The sequence below is a fragment of the Dermacentor variabilis genome, chromosome 6 (genome assembly GCF_050947875.1).
Source record: "Dermacentor variabilis isolate Ectoservices chromosome 6, ASM5094787v1, whole genome shotgun sequence".
Taxonomy (NCBI): domain Eukaryota; kingdom Metazoa; phylum Arthropoda; class Arachnida; order Ixodida; family Ixodidae; genus Dermacentor; species Dermacentor variabilis.
This window is the reverse complement of record NC_134573.1, coordinates 34,370,337-34,392,974: the sequence shown is the minus strand read 5'-3', so window position 1 is coordinate 34,392,974 and position 22,638 is coordinate 34,370,337. Positions and strand designations below refer to the sequence as shown.

The 22,638-nt window shown below is 45.1% G+C and overlaps 1 protein-coding gene across 1 annotated transcript; it reads right to left on the bottom strand.

Moving 5' to 3' along the window:
- Positions 1-375: 375 nt before the first annotated feature.
- Positions 376-22,409, bottom strand: LOC142584715 (uncharacterized). Its single transcript, XM_075694935.1, has 8 exons — positions 21,334-22,409; positions 21,135-21,280; positions 16,541-16,717; positions 13,632-13,716; positions 12,440-12,866; positions 10,817-10,991; positions 3,608-3,681; positions 376-824 (listed from the first exon to the last, which is right to left on the bottom strand). Exons 5-8 carry the CDS (start codon positions 12,440-12,442, stop codon positions 540-542), a joined length of 537 nt encoding a protein of 178 aa, XP_075551050.1. The 5' UTR covers positions 12,443-12,866; positions 13,632-13,716; positions 16,541-16,717; positions 21,135-21,280; positions 21,334-22,409; the 3' UTR covers positions 376-539.
- Between the last annotated feature and the right edge of the window lie 229 nt (positions 22,410-22,638).

Below are 22,638 nucleotides of genomic sequence, written 5' to 3'. Positions count from 1 at the left end.
GACTAACGCCGCCATGTCTAACCAATAGTCTCAATGCACTAACGGCGCCAGGTTTAACCTTTAGTCCCAATGCCGTTGCACCTCTCAAGATAAATGGTTAGTCCACATGCCATTGCGTCTCAGCAGATAAACGGTTAGTCCACACAGATCAACAGCAAGGATGATCCATTTGGGATGATTTGTTCATCCCCGGGGATCAAGTTAAGGAATTACACCTAGTGGACTAAACTTGCCATTTTGTCCCTCGGCATGCTTTATACCATGAGCTGCAATGTAATTTCCACATTAAAAATGTACTATCAATATCTCCAAAGTGTTCTGCTACTTCGGAAGACACAGGAAATATGAGACATAAAGTGACTATCACGAAAAATGTCATGAAATATGTTTTATTAATATATAATATACAAGACAAGCAAAAAAAGAAAAAGCCTGATTAAAATGCGTGCTTGGCAAACAAATAAAGCAATACATATGTCTTTAAAAGAAGACGCTTATGCAAATATGAATAATTTATGCCATGACATTATGCTTAATTCTCAGTTGAAGCATGCTTTTAACGCGGTGTACGCAACACGCGCTAGTGGCGACATGTGCGCGTTGCTTGGTACATCCAAAAGTTTAGCAATGACTTCCAGCGTTTTGTGCACCCCTTTTGCAAACACGATGTCGAATGCCAAATAAAGGGTGAACAATGTTGACAAGGCTTCTGGCAGCGTGTTCTCTTCAATTTCGATATCCTCCAGGCAGTCCGTAAAGGGTGTCGAATCCCATGCATCAATTCTGCATATCACAATAGGCACACTGTGCACAGTGCTTCTGTCCTGCGAAGAAAGAATTTGCAACTGCTTAGGACACAATTTGTTAGATGCACTGATTTTAAAAGAAATGGGAATAAGTGAAGATAACCTTGCAAGTAAATGAACTCGCATGTTAAAATATGTGCAAGGTGACATAAGCATAAGCTCATCATTCTGATAAAACACTGCAGCATTTTACGTGTGGCATCAACTAATTCTGACGAGGCTCAAGTACGTCTGTTAAATTATTACTGCATGGGCCTTGGTTCAAATAAAATCTCTTGAGCAGGCCGAGTTCAGGTGAAAAGGGTGCGAATGTGTCCCAATGCAACCAGTTTGCTGTGCATCATATTTTTCTATGTATGAGACATGTTTATTTCCAAAACTTTTGTCACTGTGCCTCTGGCGACAGATGCCAGCTCCGAGAGTTCGCCGTGTGGCGACCGCAGCAAAGGTCGCCATTATAGGCTCTGGTATACAAGCCCCTTCCTGATTGAAGGCACCTATACATCACGATTTTTCACTGTTACATTGTGGCACCCAACATCTGCCTGCTAGAAAAGAGCACCGCTTATTTATCATCATATTTATCATCATCAGTCACACACGCGAGAGGTCTCAGCTGTCTAGCGGTAGTCAGTGCTACCGTTTTCCAGTCGGCATTTAGCTTTTCTGTGTGTGTGTGTATTGTGTATGGTGGTACGCATGTTCAGGCATGATATGAGCATTGCTTGCATGTTCCCCCTGACCACGTCATGCTGCAGAGGCAACGCCAGCGATGCACTTCATCGTGCTTGCATTGTTGTGTACACGTTATTAAGATGCGAACGATGGTAACCAGGTGATGCTGCCAGCTGAAGTGCCAGATCTTTTTGACAGTGCATGGGAGGATTGAGTGGTAGATCTGCTGTTAGTGTCCCTTAATTGCAGAGCGGTCAGTGCACCACCGAAGAGCACCACCGCTTATTCCCTTTGTCCACACCACCTTACCATTTGGAAAGTCAGTGTCGTTCATGTCGCCGTAACCTTGTCTTCAATTACACTATTATCTTCTCGCGTCATTGCAACAGACTAACAACATAAATAATTGAAGCATTCCATGTGAACAGATTCAAAGGATAATGTATTAGCGAGGTTTTAGTGACTCTTTCATCCAAGGAAATTGACTACCTTAGTCACATAGGTTATAACCTAGCGTAACATTGTGTGTTCTTTCCTTTATCATTTACTCTGTCTCCTGACTTCGTTGTCTTTTCTGCTTTTGATTTTACATTCGTCTTGTTTAACATACTCAGTTTCCCAATTTTGTTATCACCCGGCTTTGTACATATACATGTACAATCTTTTTCTTCCATACTGATCCGTTTTGACATACATAAGGCTTCTCTTCAATATTTCTTTTGGGTGAGTACAGCACATCTCCTGTCATTTTCTGTCTCTGCCATTGTGTTAGGCAGTGCTGTCCACTTAAATTTGTGGAGCACAAGTATAAAGGGTGAAGAATATAGAAAAATAAAGGAACCCAAGATAAGAGGAAGGGATTTAGCTCAGAGCCAACTCTGATTTCACTATTTAAAGAAACTTAAAAATGCAAAAATAAAATAAAAGCCAACAATGAGATCAATTTGAATGATGTGTGTTGCATTTGAGAGACATTCTGGTGATTCTAGGAAACAAAATTCCGATTTATAGCCTGAATTTTTATTTATTTTATTTATTCAAGTACCCTAAATGCGGCCCGGGCAGGCATTACGTGGTGGTGGTGGGGGGGGGGGGTCGACAACAGTAAGCACAAACCAATGCAGCACTACGGTGTGTACAGAAGTCGTTGGCTGTTAACAGCATGTTGAAAAGAAAAACTCAAAGTATAAAGACAGATAGCAACAAGCATCAACAAACATTCAATTGTTACAGAGAGTAGTGTTACATATACACACATATATAAAATGAGGAGAGGGAAGGATCAAGGTTACAGTTCAAGGTGACGTTTCAGGCTGGTTACAAACGCTTCGTAATCAATGACAGATGCAACTTACATTAACTCCTGTAAATAGGTAAGTTTAATAGAAGTTGAAGAGCAATGTCTACAAATTTGTAATTCTTCATCAAAAACAGATACATTGCAGTTCCACACACTGCGTCTGTAAGACCCTATCAACTGGAGAAATTTTATGTGATGTTATGGCCTATGTGAAATTGTTACTGTGCTTACAAGGGTTTAGCACGTCTTACTCACTAATTAGTGCTACAATTCAGTGATGGATGAATACAGTATATGTGCTTTGTCTGCTTTACTTTAAGTAGAAAATGTAGTTAACAAAACTGTGATAACGTTAATTTCTTAGTTACAGAGTTCTGGACTTGTATGGGAGTCTCGTTTTTCAATTTTTGTCGATTAACAACCAAAAGAAAAGAATCTCTTAGTCACTAGATTTTCACTTTTTCTTTTAAATGCAGTAAATCTTACTAACATTGGAGCAGTGGTTGCCAAGAGAAACTTCTTCACTTCCCATGTATTTAGACAGGCCGTTCAGACTAAGGCTTCCCCTCAAGATGAGTCACTGACACACATCAACATTCTCTCTTTGAGGAGCCCCTGCTACTGTCTTGACCTGTCACTGGCTATACATAAACAAGACTAGGAAACAGCCGATGTTTGAGGTAACTTAAATAGCCGTCGGCTCCATTTAAGGGTGCTAATACTTGCCATAAAATAGTGAATTGAGACTGAGCCATAACCGTGCTAAAGTGGCAAGGTTTATCCCACAGCTCACCACACCTGCTGCTTACAGTTCAGGTTCACTTACAGTTGTCAAAAATGCTTCCTTGCACTCCTTAATGAGACAGGGCAGCAAACAAATTGCAGCAGTCTCCATCAAATCTGGAAGGAAATGTACTGAATGCAAGCAGGTCAAACAGGGTAGCACAAAAGCAATACACTGTTACCCAGCCATAAGTAGCTATAACATTAGTTGGCCTGACAAATGATACATTGCACCTTAAAATGCATGTCTATCTAGGATTGGTATGTCAGTACTTCAAACGGCTAATTAAAAAGAATCAATTTTAAGAATCCCCTTCTGTTGTGTTTTGCAAATTTTGGCCTTTTAAATGTTTATACCCGCAGCACCTACTTGGAAATGTGTGAAAAAGATGTTTAAACAGCGGGTGTGTGAGAATAGTAATTTTTGAGACAGAGATGAAAATGAGTAGAGTAGGGCCAGAAGAGGAGGAAATAAGTTTATTGAGTCCTTAGGATCCCCTCCCCACCCACTCTTGCTTTAGTGGTCAGCAGGGGCTGCGGGCGGCACCCACGTTGGGACGGGAAGCCCGTGAGCCTACACCCTTTCGTAAGCCTTCTGGACGGCCTGGAGCTGAGTCTGGTGGTCGTCACTTTGTAGGGCAACCATCCAGTCTTCTTCTTTACTGAACATGGTGCCGCTTAACGCGGAGCATTGGCAGAGCATATGCGCTAGCGAGTAGTACGATTCGCCACAATCCAGACATTGCGGCTCTACCTCTGGTGAATAAAGGCTCAGTCTGCCTCTCGAGGGGAACGACCCTGTCTGAAGCATTCTGAATATCGATGGCTGTGGCCTAGTGAGTTTAGCGTGGGGGTGCGGGAAGGTCCTCCTCAACAGCTGATAGTGCGTTGTTATTTTGTTGAAGGTGAGCAGCGGGTCTCGGTGCTCCCCTCCCTCCCCGCCGTTTCGCTCACCACAATCGCTGTGGTGCGCGAGTCCTCGTGCGCGGCCGTGCACCAGCTCATTGGCGTTGGGAAAGCTGGGGTGCATGTGGGCTGGAAACCATTTGACGATGTGATGACCCGCGGCTCCCTCGTTGCCGAGGACGGCTGCTGCTTCCCGCGATATCGAGCCCGAGGCGAATGCTCTGGCCGCTGATTGTGAATCTGTGTACATGTAAGGACTTTCCGGGTCCCTCATTGCCATGGCTATTGCCATCTGTTCGGCCACTTCAGAAGTGGCCCCCTTAACCGATGCTGCATTAATGATCATGCCATCCCAGCTTATCGAGACGGCCGCGCACCGGTCACTGCGCCCGTACTGGGTCGCGTCTACAAATGCCGCCAGTCCCGGGCAGTTGGCGGTCGATTTCAGCAGTGCCCTCGCCGTTCGGCCCCCTCGTTGAATTGTGGGTGGACGTTTCTCGGAAGCAGTTCTACCTTGAAAGTGCTCCCGACCGCTGCGCTGAGCGCGACCTTGCGTGCGTTGCACTCTGCCTCTGTATGAATGCCTGCTTCTTCTAGGATGCGTCTGCCGGCCCTGGTGGTCGGCAGACGCATCCTGTGCCAGAACACAGTCGGCAGAACACAGACCTGTGCCTTGGTCTGTGTTTCGATAATTTCTGCTAGGAATTGTGGACCCCTAACCGATCGAGCCGCTCCGTGCTTGTAGTGATTGGAAGACCTAGCACCGTTTTGATGCTCTTGGGCATCAGTGTCTTTTTCTTGGCCGCGTCTCTCTTGGTCCATTTTAGCACCGAGGCTACGTAATTTACTTGACTCATGAGGCAGGCGCGGTAAACCCTGATGAAATTGCTCTTGCTGAGCCTTCCGGTCTCCTGCGGTTGGTCACCCTGAGGATCAGCCGGAGCATTTTCTCCGTTTTGGACGTGAGTTTCATGACCGTTTGCGTGTTACTGCCTTTAGCCTCAATTAGCAGCCCCAGGATTCTTATAGTGCCCACTCTGGGTATCGGCTGGTCGTCGCTCATGTGTAATTTGATCGATATTTGACCGATCGGCATCAAATTCCTCATGCCTTGTTTTGAGGGCCTGTACAGCAACAGTTCCGATTTGCTGGGTGACGGGTGGAGTCCCGTTTCCTTCAGGTTCCTCTTCCGTTGTGTCCAGCGTGTCTTGAAGAGCCCGCTCGACTTCTGCGTTGGACCCTCTCGGGCACCACACCGTAATATCGTCTGCATAAGGGCGTGATTAACGTTGGTCACTCTCGTCAGCCGGTCCGAGAGCCCTTTCATTGCTAGATTGAATAATGGTGGGGAGAGCACCGCCCCTTGTGTGGTGCCCCTCACGCCCACCGTGTACCAATCGGACGTGGCCTGTCCTATTTTGATTGTGGCCTTCCTGCCTCTGAGGAAGGAGCCTATGTAAGAGTGGAATTTCCAGCCGAGCCCCATCACCGAGATCGTTTCCATAAGAAATCTGTGTTTGACCGTGTCGAACGCTTTCGTTAGGTCCAGGGCCAGTATGCCCCTAGTTTTTCTGGTCATGCCGTCGATTATATGCTTCTTGAGTAGTAACATTACGTCCTGTGTGGAGAGGCCCGGTCTAAAGCCCACCATGTTATATGGGAACAGGCCCTCTCTCTCTATGTACCGTGATACTAGGTTATGTATGGCATGTTCTGCCGTCTTGCCCACGCATGAGGTTAGCGATATCGACCACATGTTCTCCGCCGCAAGTGGTTTACCAGGTTTCCGTATTAGTATGACCGAGGCCTCTTTCCAAACCTCTGGTACTCGTCCCATTTCCCATGCTCTGTTGATTTCTTCGGTGAGCTTCTCGACCGACTCTCCGTATAGGTTTCTCAACAGTTTGTTCGAGACCCTGTCCGGGCCCATCGCCGAGCATTCGTTGAGGCCTTGTAAGGCATCCCAAATTTCTGATTCCGTGAAGGGCGCGTTGAGTTCTTCGACCTCCGAACCGGCGTATTGTGGATAGTCGCTGTCACCTGACAGGCCCAGTGGCAGATACGTCTCCGCCAGCTCCTTTAGGAGCTTGCTCTCTGTTTTGCCCTGCTCCTTTTGCTTGTGTAAAATCCTATCGATTGCCAATCTCTGATTGCCTTTGGATTCTAACAGTTTTTTTAGGAGGTTCTATTTGCCTCTGGCTCTCATTTGTCTGTCTACCAACGCGCACATGTCGTTTCACTGTTGCTTGGACAGCTCGATCGAGTGCGCTTCGATTTCCTGGTTTAGTGCCGCTACTTTCTTTCGCAGTCTGCGATTCCACCTGGCTGTGATGGAATTCTTTGCCTGTAATGGGTGTGCCAATCTTGTGTCCATCCTTTCCACGTTCAGTTCGGTTTGGACGACCTTCGTCGCGGTGCTAATGTCCTCTTTGAGCCTTCTAAAGAGGCTGTCTAAATCCACATATTCACTTGTGTCTTCCTTCCTTATTTTGCGGAAGCCGTCCCAGTTGGTGACCTTAAATTATCTCGGAGCCGCCCTGATGGGGATCGTCACTGCCAGTATGTACTGATCGCTGCCGACGTTCTCGTGCAGGTTGCGCCATTATGCCCCTCGCACGTTTTTGACAAAGGTGAGGTTGGGCGTCGTGTCCTGCGCCACCGACATGCCTAGTCGAGTCGGATGGCAGGGTTCAGTCACCAGCTGTAGCGAGCACTTAGTGACTGCCTCCAATAGCCGCTCTCCCTTAGGCATTGGCCTTGCGTAACCCCAGGCTTCGTGGGGTGTGTTAAAATCTTCTGCCACTATTAGCGAGGCCCCCTGGTCACTGAGGTCGCCTTCGTTATTACCGATGCGAATGACCGTCTGTGTTCAGAGGGCAGACTGTACACATTCGCTAGGAATACGCTGTTGTTCAGCCAACCGTTTGGTATGATTTCGATCGCTGTTACCTCTGCTTTGGCATTGTCTAATTTTAAATCTCGTTCCTGGAAAGAGCATTTGTTCGTGACGAGGGTCGCCACTCCGCGCTTACCCTGTTCGAATTTGGATGAGGCAACCCGGTAGCCGAGCAGGGTCGCCTCGCTACCCAAAGTTTCTTCTAAGATTATGACATGCGGTTTGTCTGCCTGCGAGGCAACGAAATGTAGCAGCGGAGCCTTGTGCTTTTTGAAGCTAGCGCAATTCCACTGCCACACGACCAACTCTCTAGTTGAGTTGTTCGCCATGATTGATACCTCGGATTTGTTTAGCACCTGCGGCGCCATCTGTGCTTCGATAAGTCAGTTAAGGAAGCTTTTTCCTTTCTTTTACTGTACCATGCAACATGACCTGTTTGTTTCTTTCTGTAAAACTGTGCCCCCCTGCTTTGGTCTCGCTGAGACTGGCAGTATTGCAAATAAATAAAAATAAATACCCGTCACTCTTGCCGTGAGCGCTACCATGCATGCTTTCCACTAGTTGCTGGACCATTAGCTGGAGAGAGCTAATCGACTGCTGAATTCCCAATAGGATGCGGCTGGACTCGGGTTCCACCAGGTTTCCCTCCTCCATCAGGGGAGGTGCCCTGCGTTTGACCGAGCGAACCGACTGCTCTCCTTGCGAGGTCGATGTACTTTGCAGTACCTGCAACCTGCTGCTACTGTTTTTCGATTAGCTGGGAAGTCGAACCTTGTTTCCGAAACGATTCGAAATCCGCCCTCATTTGCTGAATCTCCACCTTGAGGCGCGCTTTCTCTTCCGCTAACTGAGAGAGAGAGAGAGAAACAACTTTATTTAGTTGCCTGCAGAATGACATCATGACTAAATGGCGCCACGACGTGGGCCCTTACGTCTTCTCAGCGGGTGGTCTCTACTTAACTTCAGCGCGTGTTACCCCCGTGGTCGGGCGGGTGTTCCTTGTTGTGCTTTGGCAATGCTACCTGCGTTACCTTTGATTGTGGTTTCGGCTGCGGCTTTGGCTTGGCCCAGTCCGCCCAGGTCAGCCCTTCTTGAATGTGCACTTGGGAGCGGGAGCGCCTCCAGGCGCGGGAGCAGCCTCTCGATCGGCTGTGCTGTCGTCGTTTCGGCATTGTCAAACGTCCCCGTCTGGGGGCGCTTGCCATGCTGGAATTGATTTCGGGGTCCACTCCTCTGATGACACCCTTGCACGTGTTGTACGGCGCTGCAGTGTATACGGCCACTTCGAATGCGCATGTGCTTGCTGCAGTAAAGGTAGGGAAACGACGGAGCATGTTTTATTAGAATGTGAAGACGTCTACCCAGCGGTCGATTTAGGCACCGCTGGCCTCCTTGAAGCTCTTGTGTTCAGCGGGAGCAGTGGTAAAGCAAACATGTCCGTAATAGGCATTAGTAAGAGGCGATTGAAGGATTGGTGGAAGAAAAGTAGGGAAACGACAAAAGACAGAGACGTAAAAAAGCACAGTTCGCAATAGGGGATCAGAAAATTTGGGCGTGGTAGTTCACAGTGTTTTTTTCGTTTTTCATTGTTTAACCTAGGTAGGACATTAGGCAGTATAATAGCAAGAGCTTGGTGGCGCAACCCACCGCCCCGTTCCAAAGGGGATGCTCATAATATCCATCCATCCATCCATGCGTGATCTACACTCCAGCTGTTGCGGCTGGCTTTGCACATAGAGTTTTCTATTTTTGTAGGAAACTCTATGGCTTTGCAGCTGCGATTTCTTCATGTTTCTGCGTTGGCGCCTGCTGCGCTGCACAACATAAGGCATTTGGTATTGTTGCTTGCACTTGCCGTCCGCCGTCGGGTGTTGGCCCCCGCAGAGGGCGCACTTGGGCGAGCACTGGTGGTCTTCAGCTGGGTCGTTGACTCCGCAGCCGCAGCACCTCTTCTTGTCAGGATTTGGACAGACGTCGACTCTGTTGCCCAAGTCATCGCACCCATAGCACACGTCGTTCTGCTGCCTGTATAGTGTGCAGTGTATATTAGGCTTACGTCACACATGACATAGTTCGGCACTTTTATGCCGTCGAAGAGCACTACCGCTGTCGATGTGTTTTTGATCCGCTTGGCTTCCAAGGCCTTGGGATTTCTTTGGTTCATGATCATGGCCTGAAGCTGGGCCTCATTGATTTCGGGGTCCACTTCTCTGATGACACCCTTGCATGTGTTGTCCAGCGCCGCAGTGTAAGCGGCCACTTTGAATGCGCCTTCTCTTAGGTGAAGCTTGTGAACTCCGGTGTATGCATTCGCGTTCTTCTCGGTCGGCGTGGACACGACGAGAATGTTCTGGGTTGCGTTCGGGCAAACGATGTCTTCCTCGGTCTCGTTCGGCGTGAGTAAGGCCGCCATTGCTAGCACTTGCGCCAGGCGAATTTGACTCACTTTTTTCACGTCGAGGCCGTCTCTCAGCCTCACTATGATGCGAATGTGGTCCCTCGATAGTCGGGGGAGCCTCGATGTGGCGACGAGGCGCTGGACCGCGCTCTGCGGGCTGGCCGTGCGGTGGCCGCCCTTTGTCTCTGCTCGTCCCTCGTTGCCTCGGTCCAGAATGGTCGGTCCCGATTTGGCCTTCTTCTTTCTACCCATAGCCATCGTCCAGCCTGGGCGATTCGCTTCTTCTCGGGAGATGTCCTCCCCCTCCACGACTGTCCCCATAGCAGGCATGCTGCTGCTCACACGTACGAGTGAGGCCTGGGCCTGCTCGTTCCACGTCGCCGCAGATAGGCCTAGTGGGGTGGGGCGAGCTGGAGCCGCGGTGTGGTCCGAACTAAAAAGTCTCAAAAATTGAAAAAGAGTTCACTGACTGGCAAAAATCGGACATCGGCATGCACCTTAGAAGAAACTGCTTCGAATAGTGCGCATTTCCTTGCTAGGAATCGCAAAAATCAGTCCAAAAACGTGTACAGAAGCGGGAGCTGAAAATTCCACATCTGCACTGGTCGGCTTCTTATTGTCCCAAAAGAAAATAGAATATTTTTCTAATATCTTTCTAATGAAACAGGAATTTTCACAATTACTATAAAATGATATGGACATCCTAGTATTCTTTACGCTCACAAGTTTTCGTCATTACATAGCAGATTATGAAGGTTTATTTGTTAGAAGCACTAGTGAAGCATTAAGATCAGGTAAGCAGTTTCTTTGCAACAACAGGACTCTTTGGAGCGCAAACGATCTCTGTATAGCCGGCAAGTATCGCTCCTCCAGTGACATAGCCTGGTCCACTACATAAGCTATCATGTTTTACGTCTATACTATTCCCACACGGATGACATTCGCTATACCTTTATTTCAGTTCACTCATTAAGTACGCTTTTCTCAGCATGATGTTCATGATTAAAAATATGTTAATGATTTCAATTGATCATGCAGAACAGCCTCCTTACCATTTCTTTTTTCCTTGGCGGCAACCTCCAAGCGACTGTTAAAGACCACAAGAAATGCCTCAAGATGCTGTTTCTTCTGGGCTTTTTCAATTACTTTCTTCGCAACAGCACACAGGAGAGGTTGCAGTGTTGTACTCGGGTCAACACCTGTTTGCAGCATAAACTCGTTGTGAAGCTTAATGGAGGAAAAATAAAAGATAAAATGGTCAGTCCTTACAGTAGTGCTTTGCTCTAACGCAAAGGAAGTTAAAAAATTTCACAGTCACTCATCTCACAGCCTGCTTTTTCCAGATTCTCCGGCTGTACAAGCAGTGTATTTTGCCTAATGCAGTTAGTGCAATTTATATTGCAAACCTTGAGCTACAACTGGAGTGCACAAAACTAACCGTAATGGAATTAAACGTATGCTGCAAAAGCTACCAGCAATGTGCTATCCTCCAGCTAGCAAGTGGGTCAACATAGTGTTTACATGCTGCAAATTGGACGATAAGCTACTTGTACAATGGCTTTCACCTGAAATACGTTAAAATATTATAGTGCTACAAAATACCCTAGCAGCTTTCAAAATTTGAGAACAGGCTATGCAAAGCATACAATAAAGCAATGAGGCAGGCAGCAGCTTTAGTTTCTCTTTTGAAAGTTCCACTTAAACTTGCATAGACCAGGAGTCCGTTGCATGTACAAGGACTGGTCATGGCATCAACATGCATTGCATGGAGCCATCGCATTCCATATCACAAATATGTAATGCAAAGTATAAAAGAAAGATTTTCTCAGTGCCTTTCTGCAGATCTCTAACATGACAATGAATGATGGGGAAATTTAAAGATTGTTTGATTTGCCCTCCCTGACAGGCAATGAGTTGCCGCAATGCACGGCTTTAAAAAGTTCTACGTACAGCTTTAATTTTTGAGGACACCCCATTCAAAGCACACCATGTTCTTCCTCTCCTCTTTTATCTAATGGCTCCCAGGATTCAAGCAGTGAACAGCGAGCATGAGTCCTTGGAATAGTTTTTTTTTGCCATGAAACTTCTGTGATAAACCTTGTTTGGCTGCCCAAAGTAGCTGTGTCATAGCACAGAGTTGTTTGGAGGGCACGTAGCCGTTTAACCCTGAAGAGGCTAGCTTATGTTTGTATTCCAGCAAGCCATGTGTGTAGCCATTCCAATTACTGCAGTGTTGCAGAACGCAAAAAAAAAATGGTGCATTAGTGCGACTACTAAACTCACAATTTGTTAATGAAAGACTGATGGAAGCACAATGAATGCAAACAGTGCAGTCCAAATGCTATTATGCTTACTAAACAGAGCATAAGTGCACTGTGACTTCAACTTATTCAGAGGCAGTTATTGCGAACATCTAAAACTTCCACTGTACAACACTGATGCTATAGTGAAACTTAAATAATAAAACACAACCATTGCATGCTCAGATTTTAATATTTTAACATGGGCCATTAGAGGTATTTTAATGACTGCACCTTACTTCACCTTCTGTGACACTGTAAGGAGAGTCCACGAACATGGCCAGAATGCGTATGAAAGTATGCTCCATGCAATACGGGAAGTGTATTTGGTAACCGAGCATAACGCAATACATTTAAAAAAAAACTAGTAATTACCATGGTGCTTAATTTCAGAGCTGGCTATTCATCTGTGATAGCCTGGATCAATGGGTCCCGTCTAGTTCGGAATGTCCGTAACATGCAATCTGTGACATATGAAAAGTTAGCCTTTGGTTTCACAAGCTTCTTTTTCATGGAAACGATGTGGCTTCTGATGCTGTCCTCATCTTCGCTATCCCACACTTCAGCAACCTAAGAAAGAAAAACATGTACCAGACACCCTTGAAATTAAATGATTTGTTGCTTGCTGACACAAGGCAACTGATGGTTACAGCAGTAGGTCTTTCATTCTTTTTGCCGTTGTCTCGCCACTGGTCAATGTACTTCTGCGAGTCTTTTTGGTAGGCACAATTTCCCCACGCTGTATCTTCATCTTTCTCCTCTCATACTTTACCTTGAAGTGCAACGATTTCCTCCAAGGATCCTGAAAGTTTAAAATATCAGCATTTTATTACATCTCACAATATGGTTACTAATATATTTTGGTTATTACTGCAAAGCAGAGCTAGAAACTGGCAGATCTGCCAGTTTATAGCATTGCTTTGAAACATTCTGAAACATTAAGACAAAATGTGCATTTTTTTCTAAAGCACTGTGCTACTTTCAATGACGTTTTGCTTACTGGGGTATTCTAAAGTATGCATCAAGACGTTAAAATACGCAAATTAGTGTTCAGAGTGGTTAGGGCATGTGCAAGGTGCTACGGGTCACTGTAACATGCAAATGCTCTCTCAGGTGTTCACATTACGTGCACGAGATGAACAACACAGACCTCATTACCAGCCATGTTGAGTGCCGGCAGTGCACATGCTAGCTAATCAAAAGCCTTCGTGTGAATGTACCCGCTAGTAATCGCGGCAGTTATGGGAGAACCAAAGCTATGTGCTAAATATATTTGGCTAAGGCATACTTCTGTGCAGCACCAAATGCAACGGATGAAACAATATTGCACAGCAGTCACTGATGAGCAGTAATTTTTCAAAGAAGTCAAGTGCTGTATCACTAACAAAAACACTGCGGCAGTACTACAGCCACATCGCGCATGAAAGTAACATTTTACCATAAACACAACATGCTACATCTGTCTTTATTTTGCTGTAGACGAAAAAAAAAATTCTGATTAAAGGAGGAAGTGCTACGGACATTACTTAGCAGAAATCAGCAATACGTAAATAGTAGTAATGCTTACATATCCTGTTCCAGTGCTGTCAGCCAAACTGGGGTGTTTTGCTACAAGCGCTTTGCTTGCTTCCTCGTACAGCTTTCCTGGATGCCTGAACAAAAACTAGCGTTACCAGTGAGGTCAGCGAGTTATGTGTATCGAAGTTCAAAAGAAAAAAAGTGTACACATTCTCAACTAATAGCGTAAAACTGCAAGTAACACAAAGAGAAGCACTGTAAAAAATCTGTAAAATCAAGTGTGCTTACTGACACTTTGATTAATGGCAGTGTGGCCTGGTACTCAGTTTTATGCACATTTAAGCATAGTATTCATTTAATGTGAATGAGGCACATGTTCTGTTGTTATAATTATGAATTACTGTGAATTAATTTAGTAGAAGCTAACAAAAATAACTAGGTTGACAAAAGTGCAACTTTTTGCAGATGAAGCATAAAGCCTCTGACTACCCGCTGCGTGGGATAGGCCCTGAAATCAAGTACAGTGTGCTCATGTTAACTGCAACCTGCACACTTGGGCTGTGGAATTGTATAGCTTTGTTGCAGATTGTGCACTTCTTTACTTTTGTAGATACACACAGAATAAGTGCACAATAAAAATTGCACAAATCCAGACTGAACATAGCACGCATCTATTGTTAAGCTAAAGTGTAGTTCAATCCTGGCATGATCTGTGTACCAATTAAATGTGTGCTAGTGCCTGTTAAAATTTCCCTTTTAAAACCAGCATGTCACACAATGTACAGGAAACCCTCGCTATAACAAAGTGACATTATTTGATGTTCTGCATAGTCTTCGGATTGCAGTGCGTACACTTTATATTGGACTACTTGAAGTGCAGTGGTGACATGCATGGCTTAGTACCAAGTGAAAAATTCGCATGACAGTGGTCGGTGCACCATACATGATGGCTCTTTGCTTTTTTCTCTTGCCAACCTGCAGAGGCAGAGCATTGCCACTCTAGCTCGGTGTGCCAGCTCCGCAGGAGTATGGCTGCATCATGCCATCATAATTGACTAACGAGACAGCTGTGTTGCTGCTCAAAGCATTGCTGATATCACAAGACTTTGGACTGTTGAAATGCACTCTTAGAGCCTCCGTGCTTTTAATGAGATAGTGCTTAAAGCGAACTCAATTTTCTGTCCTGATGGCTTTGTTATCAAGAGGGTTTGGTTCATATATGACGTACCTATGACATAAACTGATTCAACAAATAATGTGAGCACCATACATTTAAAATTTTAGCACCATTTCTCATAACTGCAGATGTAGGAAACTGCAGTACACCAAAGATGCCTGTACAGAACTGAAATACACAATCAGATTTTTAGGTTTTCAACAGGCTGACAGTGGAACTGGAGCTAGCTTACATGCATTAGTTGTCCTGAAGCAATTGATTAGCAGTAGATTAGATGGTACTGTCCCCTAAATGCACTACTTCTCCAAAAGCCTTCCCTTTCTACTTGTACAGGGCTACAGGACCGGTTTTTAGGTGTTAATGTCACAGAGTGACTTGCTGGCTATGAAAGTTGAAAGTGGAACATTAATTTGTATGACCACCTGTTGCTCTCGGTACATACCAAACTTCAGTATATTAGTGCCATGCCTTTTTACTATGTGAAAAAGTGACTATTAATCACAGCTTGTGGTCTTGTGCTCTAAAAAAATATATAAATGCTCATTGCAGAGTCTGCACTAATTCCAAGATAACTTTTTACATAATTTCAAATGTTACAAGCTCCTTTGCAAGGAAAGCAAAGCCAAATCAAGCTGGAAATGCTCATTTTCAACACCCCATGGCTTCGTGAATTGTCACTGTCAGCAATCCTGAATGACAAATTCATTTTGCTTTCTAGCGCCATGCGACCGAAGCAGTATTCAGCGAGGTGAGCTCGCTCGAAGTGTCACTAAATTTGCTCATGTGGCTGGGCTATGTCAAGTACATTTCTGTGGTACAATCCAAGGATGTGTGTACAAATGCAAGCAACATGTGTCCTAAAGTAATCTATTTCTCTGCTGAACTTATCTTAATTGTGCTGTTAACTTTTACATCACACTTTACACCTAATGATCAAAGTCAGTTACTTGAATCATGATTATCTTTTGCACTGTTTTAGGTAGTCTCTAAGCAGGAACAGACTGTGTGTGAATCTGCATGCTCATGTAAACATACTTCTCTTATCTGTCAGCTTACAATTATTGCACATTGGCCAAAACTGAATGACCAACATTGCCTGCTTGCATTGACAATACTTTGCACACATACATGCTAAAAAACAGTAAGTATTACAAAAAATGAAACAGGAGGCTCACTTTCTTTAGCACCATACAGTAAACCAGATAATTCTTACTTGAGGGGACCCCAGAATTTCACCTGAATTATCAGATGCAAGCATAAACATGACTTGTGGAAACATATTAGCCTATACTGTAACGAAATATTCATTTATTCGTATTTTGAATATAAACTGCAAATTGTTGACTGCTTTTTAGCAGCTTGTGATTTCAAAACAAAGTTTTCTATTCCAGCAAGGGCAGCCAGTTATTTTCTGCTCATGGTTTTGACAGCTTTGGCAACTGCAGGCAGGCAATCAGCTTCATTTTCAGCTGTTTCAAAGATATATGAACTCATATGTTCAGCTGAAGTGACAAAGGCAGCTGATATTTCCAGTATGGACAAGAAAATGAAGTTTGAACTAGCAGAATTAATCAAATGCTGCAGTTTGAATTAAGCGGCTTTTAAGTACATTCAAACCATAGTGGGCCAAACAAAAAATACAAAATTTGTTTTAATTAACTGAGAGTACAAAATATCCGAGTTTGAATTATTGCGAGTTTACTGTACTTAGGCCATCCGGTGCAACAAAATAACAGCATTGCAAAAACAAGGTGCGCAAAAGTATATAAACTGCCTCTCACATTCCATATGAGCAGAGGTTGTGAAACAACCACTGGATGAGTCACTGCCACTTTTCAAAGTGCATCCCAGCACGATGCTTCTCAACAGCCATGTGGATGTCCAGCGGTACTGGTGGGAGTGTAGGTGCTGCTTGCAGCGGCATATGTGCTACTTCACTGTCCAAAACATCCACAACCCTGCAATAGTAGGTCAAAATAACCACAGCCATAAAACAGCAAGAAGAATCCCAGAATTTTTCTATAGTGAATAAAGTAGGTGGTAGTCAACCGGTGGTCAATCTTAAAGATTTTTTGTCTACAGCTAATGAAAAACATACAAATAAATTTAAGCGTATATTAGTAGGAAAATTATGAATACCTGCGCTCGTGGCGTTATAGGCGATTCTTTTAATGGAAAATATAGGTAAAATTCTATGGAAGTTTAGTGCAGGGAACATACAGACAGACAATAAAGTATATCAAGCACGGGCACCAACAAATGTACCATTTGTTGAGCATGCACTCGAGGAAAATATGTGACGACAAAAAAAGGTGTTGAAAAAGTGCCATTCATAAGATTGCACTCGGAATGGTGCAGGCTTGCGGATGCTTCATTTTGCCGCAAACAGAAGCATTATTTTTGTTAAAAAATGCCCCCAACGCCTACTGTGACATGCGCTTTTGCTTCTGCCTAGAATTTGTCTACTGAAGTTGTGACTCACATTCACATGCAAAGTGCATGGCCGAATGTGCATACCTATTCTCTTCCTTGCTATTTCAGCGTCCTCCTTAAGATACTAATTTGCGCATAGTTCTGCCTGGCCAATGTAAACTTTGTTGCATGATGTGGTTATGAAGGGACGCCCATGCTTTGTTTTATATTGCGCAAGTGTCCTTAGCTGGGCTTGTTAGTTTAAGTACATTATGGGAAAACAGTGCAGACGACGGAACTCGTAAAATGGCCAGGTGCTGGACAGCATTTGTCCTGCTCGTTTTTCACCCATCTCGTCATCTGTGCTGTATCGCCATAATTATCTTATATTCTCATTTGCTTTCAGCATGCACCCGGGAGCAGAGTTCTTGCAACCTATTAGGGTCTGAAGAAGCGAGAGAGTCAACATGTCTGCCTGCAACTTTTTTGAGGTTGTATGAAATCCTGTGTAAATGTAGACAACCTTTGGCCTTTCCTTCAAGCATTCAGGCTGGGCCTTTACCCTTCCAGCAGCAAGTTTAGCTCTTTGCAAGAGATACTCGGCCACAGCAACGAAAACCACCATAAGGAGGCCTACGGAAAAAAAGGTGGCCTACCTGGAAATCAAATGTATTGTACAAGATGTCAGCACTACTTCCAGAGCCCAGATTCTATGCACAGTCATGCATAACACTTTTTCAGAATCATCGAGCGGGCATAATCAAAAGGCAGGAGTCCTTTCTTGGCAATGTGGAAAGTACCCACAACGTACATGATCAGAACACAATTTCAGTTTCAAATCGAGAAGCTGTGATCTATCCTTCCCACCTGCCGCATGCCATGGTGGCTCAGTGGTTCTGGCGTTGCTCTACTAAGCGTGAGGTTGCGGGTCCGATTCCTGGCCATGGCAGCTGCATTTCCATAGGGTGAAATGTGAAGGCACTTGTGTATGTGCATGTAGGCTCATACAAAGAAGCCCAGGCATTCAAAATAATCCAATGGCTCCCACCACAGCATGCCACACAATCAGATCGTGGTTTTGGAATGTAAAACTACAGAAATAAATTTCTTTTCACATTGCCAAGAAAGGCCTTGTGCCTTTTGATCCTGCTCACTTGAAGATTGCGAAAAAGGGTCTTGCATGGCACCGCATGGAATCTGTGCTCTGGAACTAGTGCCCACATATCATACAATACCTTTGACTTCCAGGCAGGCCGACTTTTTTCAGCAAGCTTCCCTAGGACGGTAGCTTTTGCTGTGGCCGAGTCTTTCTTTCAAAGTGCAAAACTTGGGACTGGAAGGGAAAGGACTCCGCCTGAATGCTTGAAGGAGAGGCCAGAGGTCATGCTGCATTTACACAGGATTTCATGCAGGCAGCCATGATGAACATTGGCTTATTTTACACCCGAATAAGTTGAGTGAATGAATGTTTGATGTTTAATGGCGCAGGGGCCAGGTATGGCCAAAGAGCACCATGCCCATAGTAATGAGTTCGCAGTGTATAAGTTCTACGAAGTTGATGTGACATGGCTGTAAAGGTGCCTTAAAAATGTTCAAAATGGTTTTTCTAAAGTGTGTAAAATCAATGTGTAATAAGATTATGGCAATGAGAAATGATGTGTACTATGAGCATTAAGATGCATTGCGAAAGAATGATACCATATACAAAAAAGATGTCAGATGCTAAAATTGATTAGAGCACCACTGTCTCGTTAGAGCCCTTGAGATACAAGGGCCTGGAGGCATGTGCTACACAATGCTGCTATCACAGCGGCATCCTCTGAAGAGAGGAAGTGATACGAATGATATCAGACTACTTACATGTAGGACAACATCATTCAAGAAACTGAGGACTGCATTGCTGGTAAACAGCAGTTCTTTACCAAGAAACATTGCTGGGTGAAGTGAGACACAATAGCGGTATGCCAGAGGAAAATTTTTCTTTCTCTTAGCTTCGGCTTCTTGACACTCCAGTACAGACGTGGAGGACAGTCCGCCTATCTCCGCATCTACCACAGCTTGGAGGTTCATTTCCAGTAAGCAGAAAATTACGGGTCCCAAATGTGTGTCCTATTCTGAGACGATAGAATAGGACATCTGTTCGCCATGATTTTGTTGCGGAGGGCCAAAAACCTAACTGTGGCTTTATAACGTGCAGTTTATTATTTATTTCTGCATCCCACATGTGTTGCCAGTGGTTTTGCAGTTTATTTCATAAGAAAGGCTTCAGATCAGTGACAGGGACAGCAGCCGTAGGAATAATAGCTAGTGATGTGAATGATGTGGCCATTTTGTCAAGCTAGTACATTACCCTCGATGTCTCTATGGCGAGGTACCATAGAGACATACATATTACTACATGTCTAAGTGACAAATAAATGTTGTGTAAGAGTTTCCATGAAAACAGGATTTGTATGCTTTTGTAAAGAAATTAACACTTTTACAAGACTTAACGATTCTGTGAATATTAGTGCTCTGTCAAGTTTTAATTTCATTATATGTTTTACTCTGTTTCCAGATCTGTCCTGAAAGCAAATGAGGACATAAAACAACCATGGGTGTCCCTTCATAACTACACTATGCGACAGAGTTAACAAAAATTATGAGGTTTTACGTGCCAAAATTACTTTCTGATTATGACGCACGCCGTAGAGGAGGACTCCGGAAATTTTGACCACCTGGGGTTCTTTAACGTGGACCTAAATTGTAAGTACACGGGTGTTTTGGCATTTCACCCCCATCGAAATGCGGCCGCCGTGGCCGGGATTTGATCCCGCGACCTTGTGCTCAGCAGCCTAACACCATAGCCACTGAGCAACCACAGCGGGTTACGCGACAGAGTTACAAGATTCCAGGCAGGATTAGAACAGCATGCCGCCGTTCGCATTGGAGGCATTTTTTAATCAAAAAGAATGCCTCTAGCTATTTGCGCCAATGAAGCATCCACAAGCCTGCACTATTCCGAGCACGATTTTATGAATGCTACATATTTGACACAAATTTTTTTGTGTCGCAGATCTCCTCCCAGTGATGCGATGGTGTGCATGCCCACCAAATGCTACATGTATTGGTGGTGCACTATAGCGCTTGCATGGTCACCTTTCACCATAACCATGGGCCACTATCACGTGCAAAATGGTCTTATAATTAAAAAAAATTATCATTCCAAACAAGAACTAAAATTTAAAGGTTACGAGAAATACTGACATTCGGTGTTGCAACTGCACCGCGAAATTCAAGTGAAACCATGAACGACTTTCTAAGTATAGGGTTCTCGCCACAATAGATTTGACAGACTTTAAAACAATGAAATAGCTTCAAGCAATACTAAAGGCTAAACTGGTATATAACACTGTTGTGTAATAGCTTTACCGCAGTGACGCTGTAAGAAAACGCAAGTAACCATACTTTAGGCAATCACAGAGCCGTCCTTTGCAAGGCCTTAATAAAATACTTCAGCGCTACATTATGGTTCAAGTTCCTCTTTATGGCCACTACAGGAATCTCCTTTTCCCTCTCACTGCAACAAATTTCATTGGGATCGGCTTAAATGAAGGTTACAGGCTCGAGCTCGGTTACATGCATGCATGCATTTTGAAGATATGACGCTTCGATTATGACCGCGACACTTCACACACACAAACTCAACACGATGCTCCTCCCAGACCAAGCGCAAAAATGCTTTGAAACAGCGATGAATTGGGCTAGTTGGTGGCTGTTCATAGTTTCTTCTTGCGCTCTGTACTTATGACAAGGACGGGAACAAAGACGGTGACAATGGATGGTGCGCAAACCATTAGTTGTCGTTGTCTTTGTTCCTGTGCTCGTCATTAATTAAGTACACTGCACGAGAAGATACTATGAGGAATGCTTATCACAATGAGAAAAGTATAATGTATGATCAATCGTACTGCATATACTTACCGTACGCTTTAGGTGCGCTGTATCGACATTCACCAGGACGCTGGATGCCTGCAGGTTTCCGATAAGCTCTTGCTGTGTCAATGACCCGTCGAAATTAACCACAATCCTCTTCTCCCGAAACTCAACAAGGCATTTTGAGGCCATGTCTGAAAAACATATGCGTTCAAAAGCGTGCAGTATGGTAACTTGACGTACGTACAATGTAGAACGGTAGAACTTTTGGCAGGCTATCCCAGGCGGCCCCAGGCCTGCGGACTTGGCTCACCACGGAACCGGGGCGCCACAGGATATACTGTTGCGTGTGGAAAGACACAGACAGAAGAGGCTATTTACAGGCTATTTACACTGGAGCCAGGCAGCCAGGCCGACACTCGCTCGCGCCAAGCGCACCGACCAACTTCGTCGTTCTCGCGGCGGCTCGTTTCTTGAGCATCGCTCGACGATGCTCAAGAAACGTGTCCAAGGCGTCATGTCCAAGGCGCGTGGAGAGTTGTAGGGCTTGAGTCGGGTGACGTGGACAATGTCACTGGTTGTCACAGCGGAGGACGTAGTGGGCGTGGCTAGAATGATTTCATAGGTGACATTGGTCACATTGCGGAGCACACGATATGGACTTGTGTAACAAGAAAGGAGTTTTTCACATAGGCCAACCTTACACGAAGGTGACCAAAGCGACACGAGGCTGCCGGGCAGAAAATGGACATCACGGTGACGGAGGTCGTAGTGTCGCTTCTGTTTGTCTTGAGAGACTTGTAGACGAGCGCGCGCAAGTTGGCAAGCGTGGTCAGCATGGGTGATTGCATCACGGGCATAATTGCTAGTTGAAGCTGTGGCGGACGGAAGCACAGTGTCCAGTGGTAGCGTTGGTTCACGGCCATACAAGAGGTAAAAAGGAGAAAACCCAGCAGTGTCAACACGGGAAGAGTTGTACGCAAAGGTGATGTAAGGTAGAGCCTGGTCCTAGTCACGGTGGTCGTCGGAAACGTATTTGGATAGCATGTTTGTAAGGGTGTGGTTCAAGCGCTCAGTGAGGCCGTTCGTTTCGGGATGGTAGGAGGTGGTAAATTTATGCCGTATTGAGCAGGCACGCATGATGTCGTCGATGACTTTGGCCAAAAACGTACGGCCACGGTCTGTTAGCAATTGACGCGGAGCACCATGCATCAAAATGATATCATGTAGGAGGAAGTCTGCAACATCAGTTGCGCAGCTGGTCGTAAGAGTGCGGGTTACAGCGTAGCGAGTCGCGTAGTCCGCCGTGACTACCACCCACTTGTTTACTGATGTAGCGAGTCGCGTAGTCCGCCGTGACTACCACCCACTTGTTTACTGATGTAGATTCCGGAAATGGGCCAAGAGGGTCCAAGCCGACATGATAGAAGGGTTTGGCAGGGATGTCGAGCGGCTGCAGGTAACCAGTGGGGAGCTGGGAAGGCTTCTTGCATCGTTGGCAAACTTCACAAGCAGCGATGTAATGTCGTACGGAACGGACAAGATCCGGCCA

What these genes read in the sequence shown, in the direction of transcription:
- LOC142584715 (XM_075694935.1), bottom strand. An exon ending in CGCCAAGGAAAAAAGAAATG is followed by an intron (nt 3,682 to 10,816) that starts GTAAGGAGGCTG and finishes ATTTCCTTCCAG; the next exon opens with ATTTGATGGAGACTGCTGCA. An exon ending in AGGAAGCATTTTTGACAACT is followed by an intron (nt 825 to 3,607) that starts GTAAGTGAACCT and finishes CTTTCTTCGCAG; the next exon opens with GACAGAAGCACTGTGCACAG.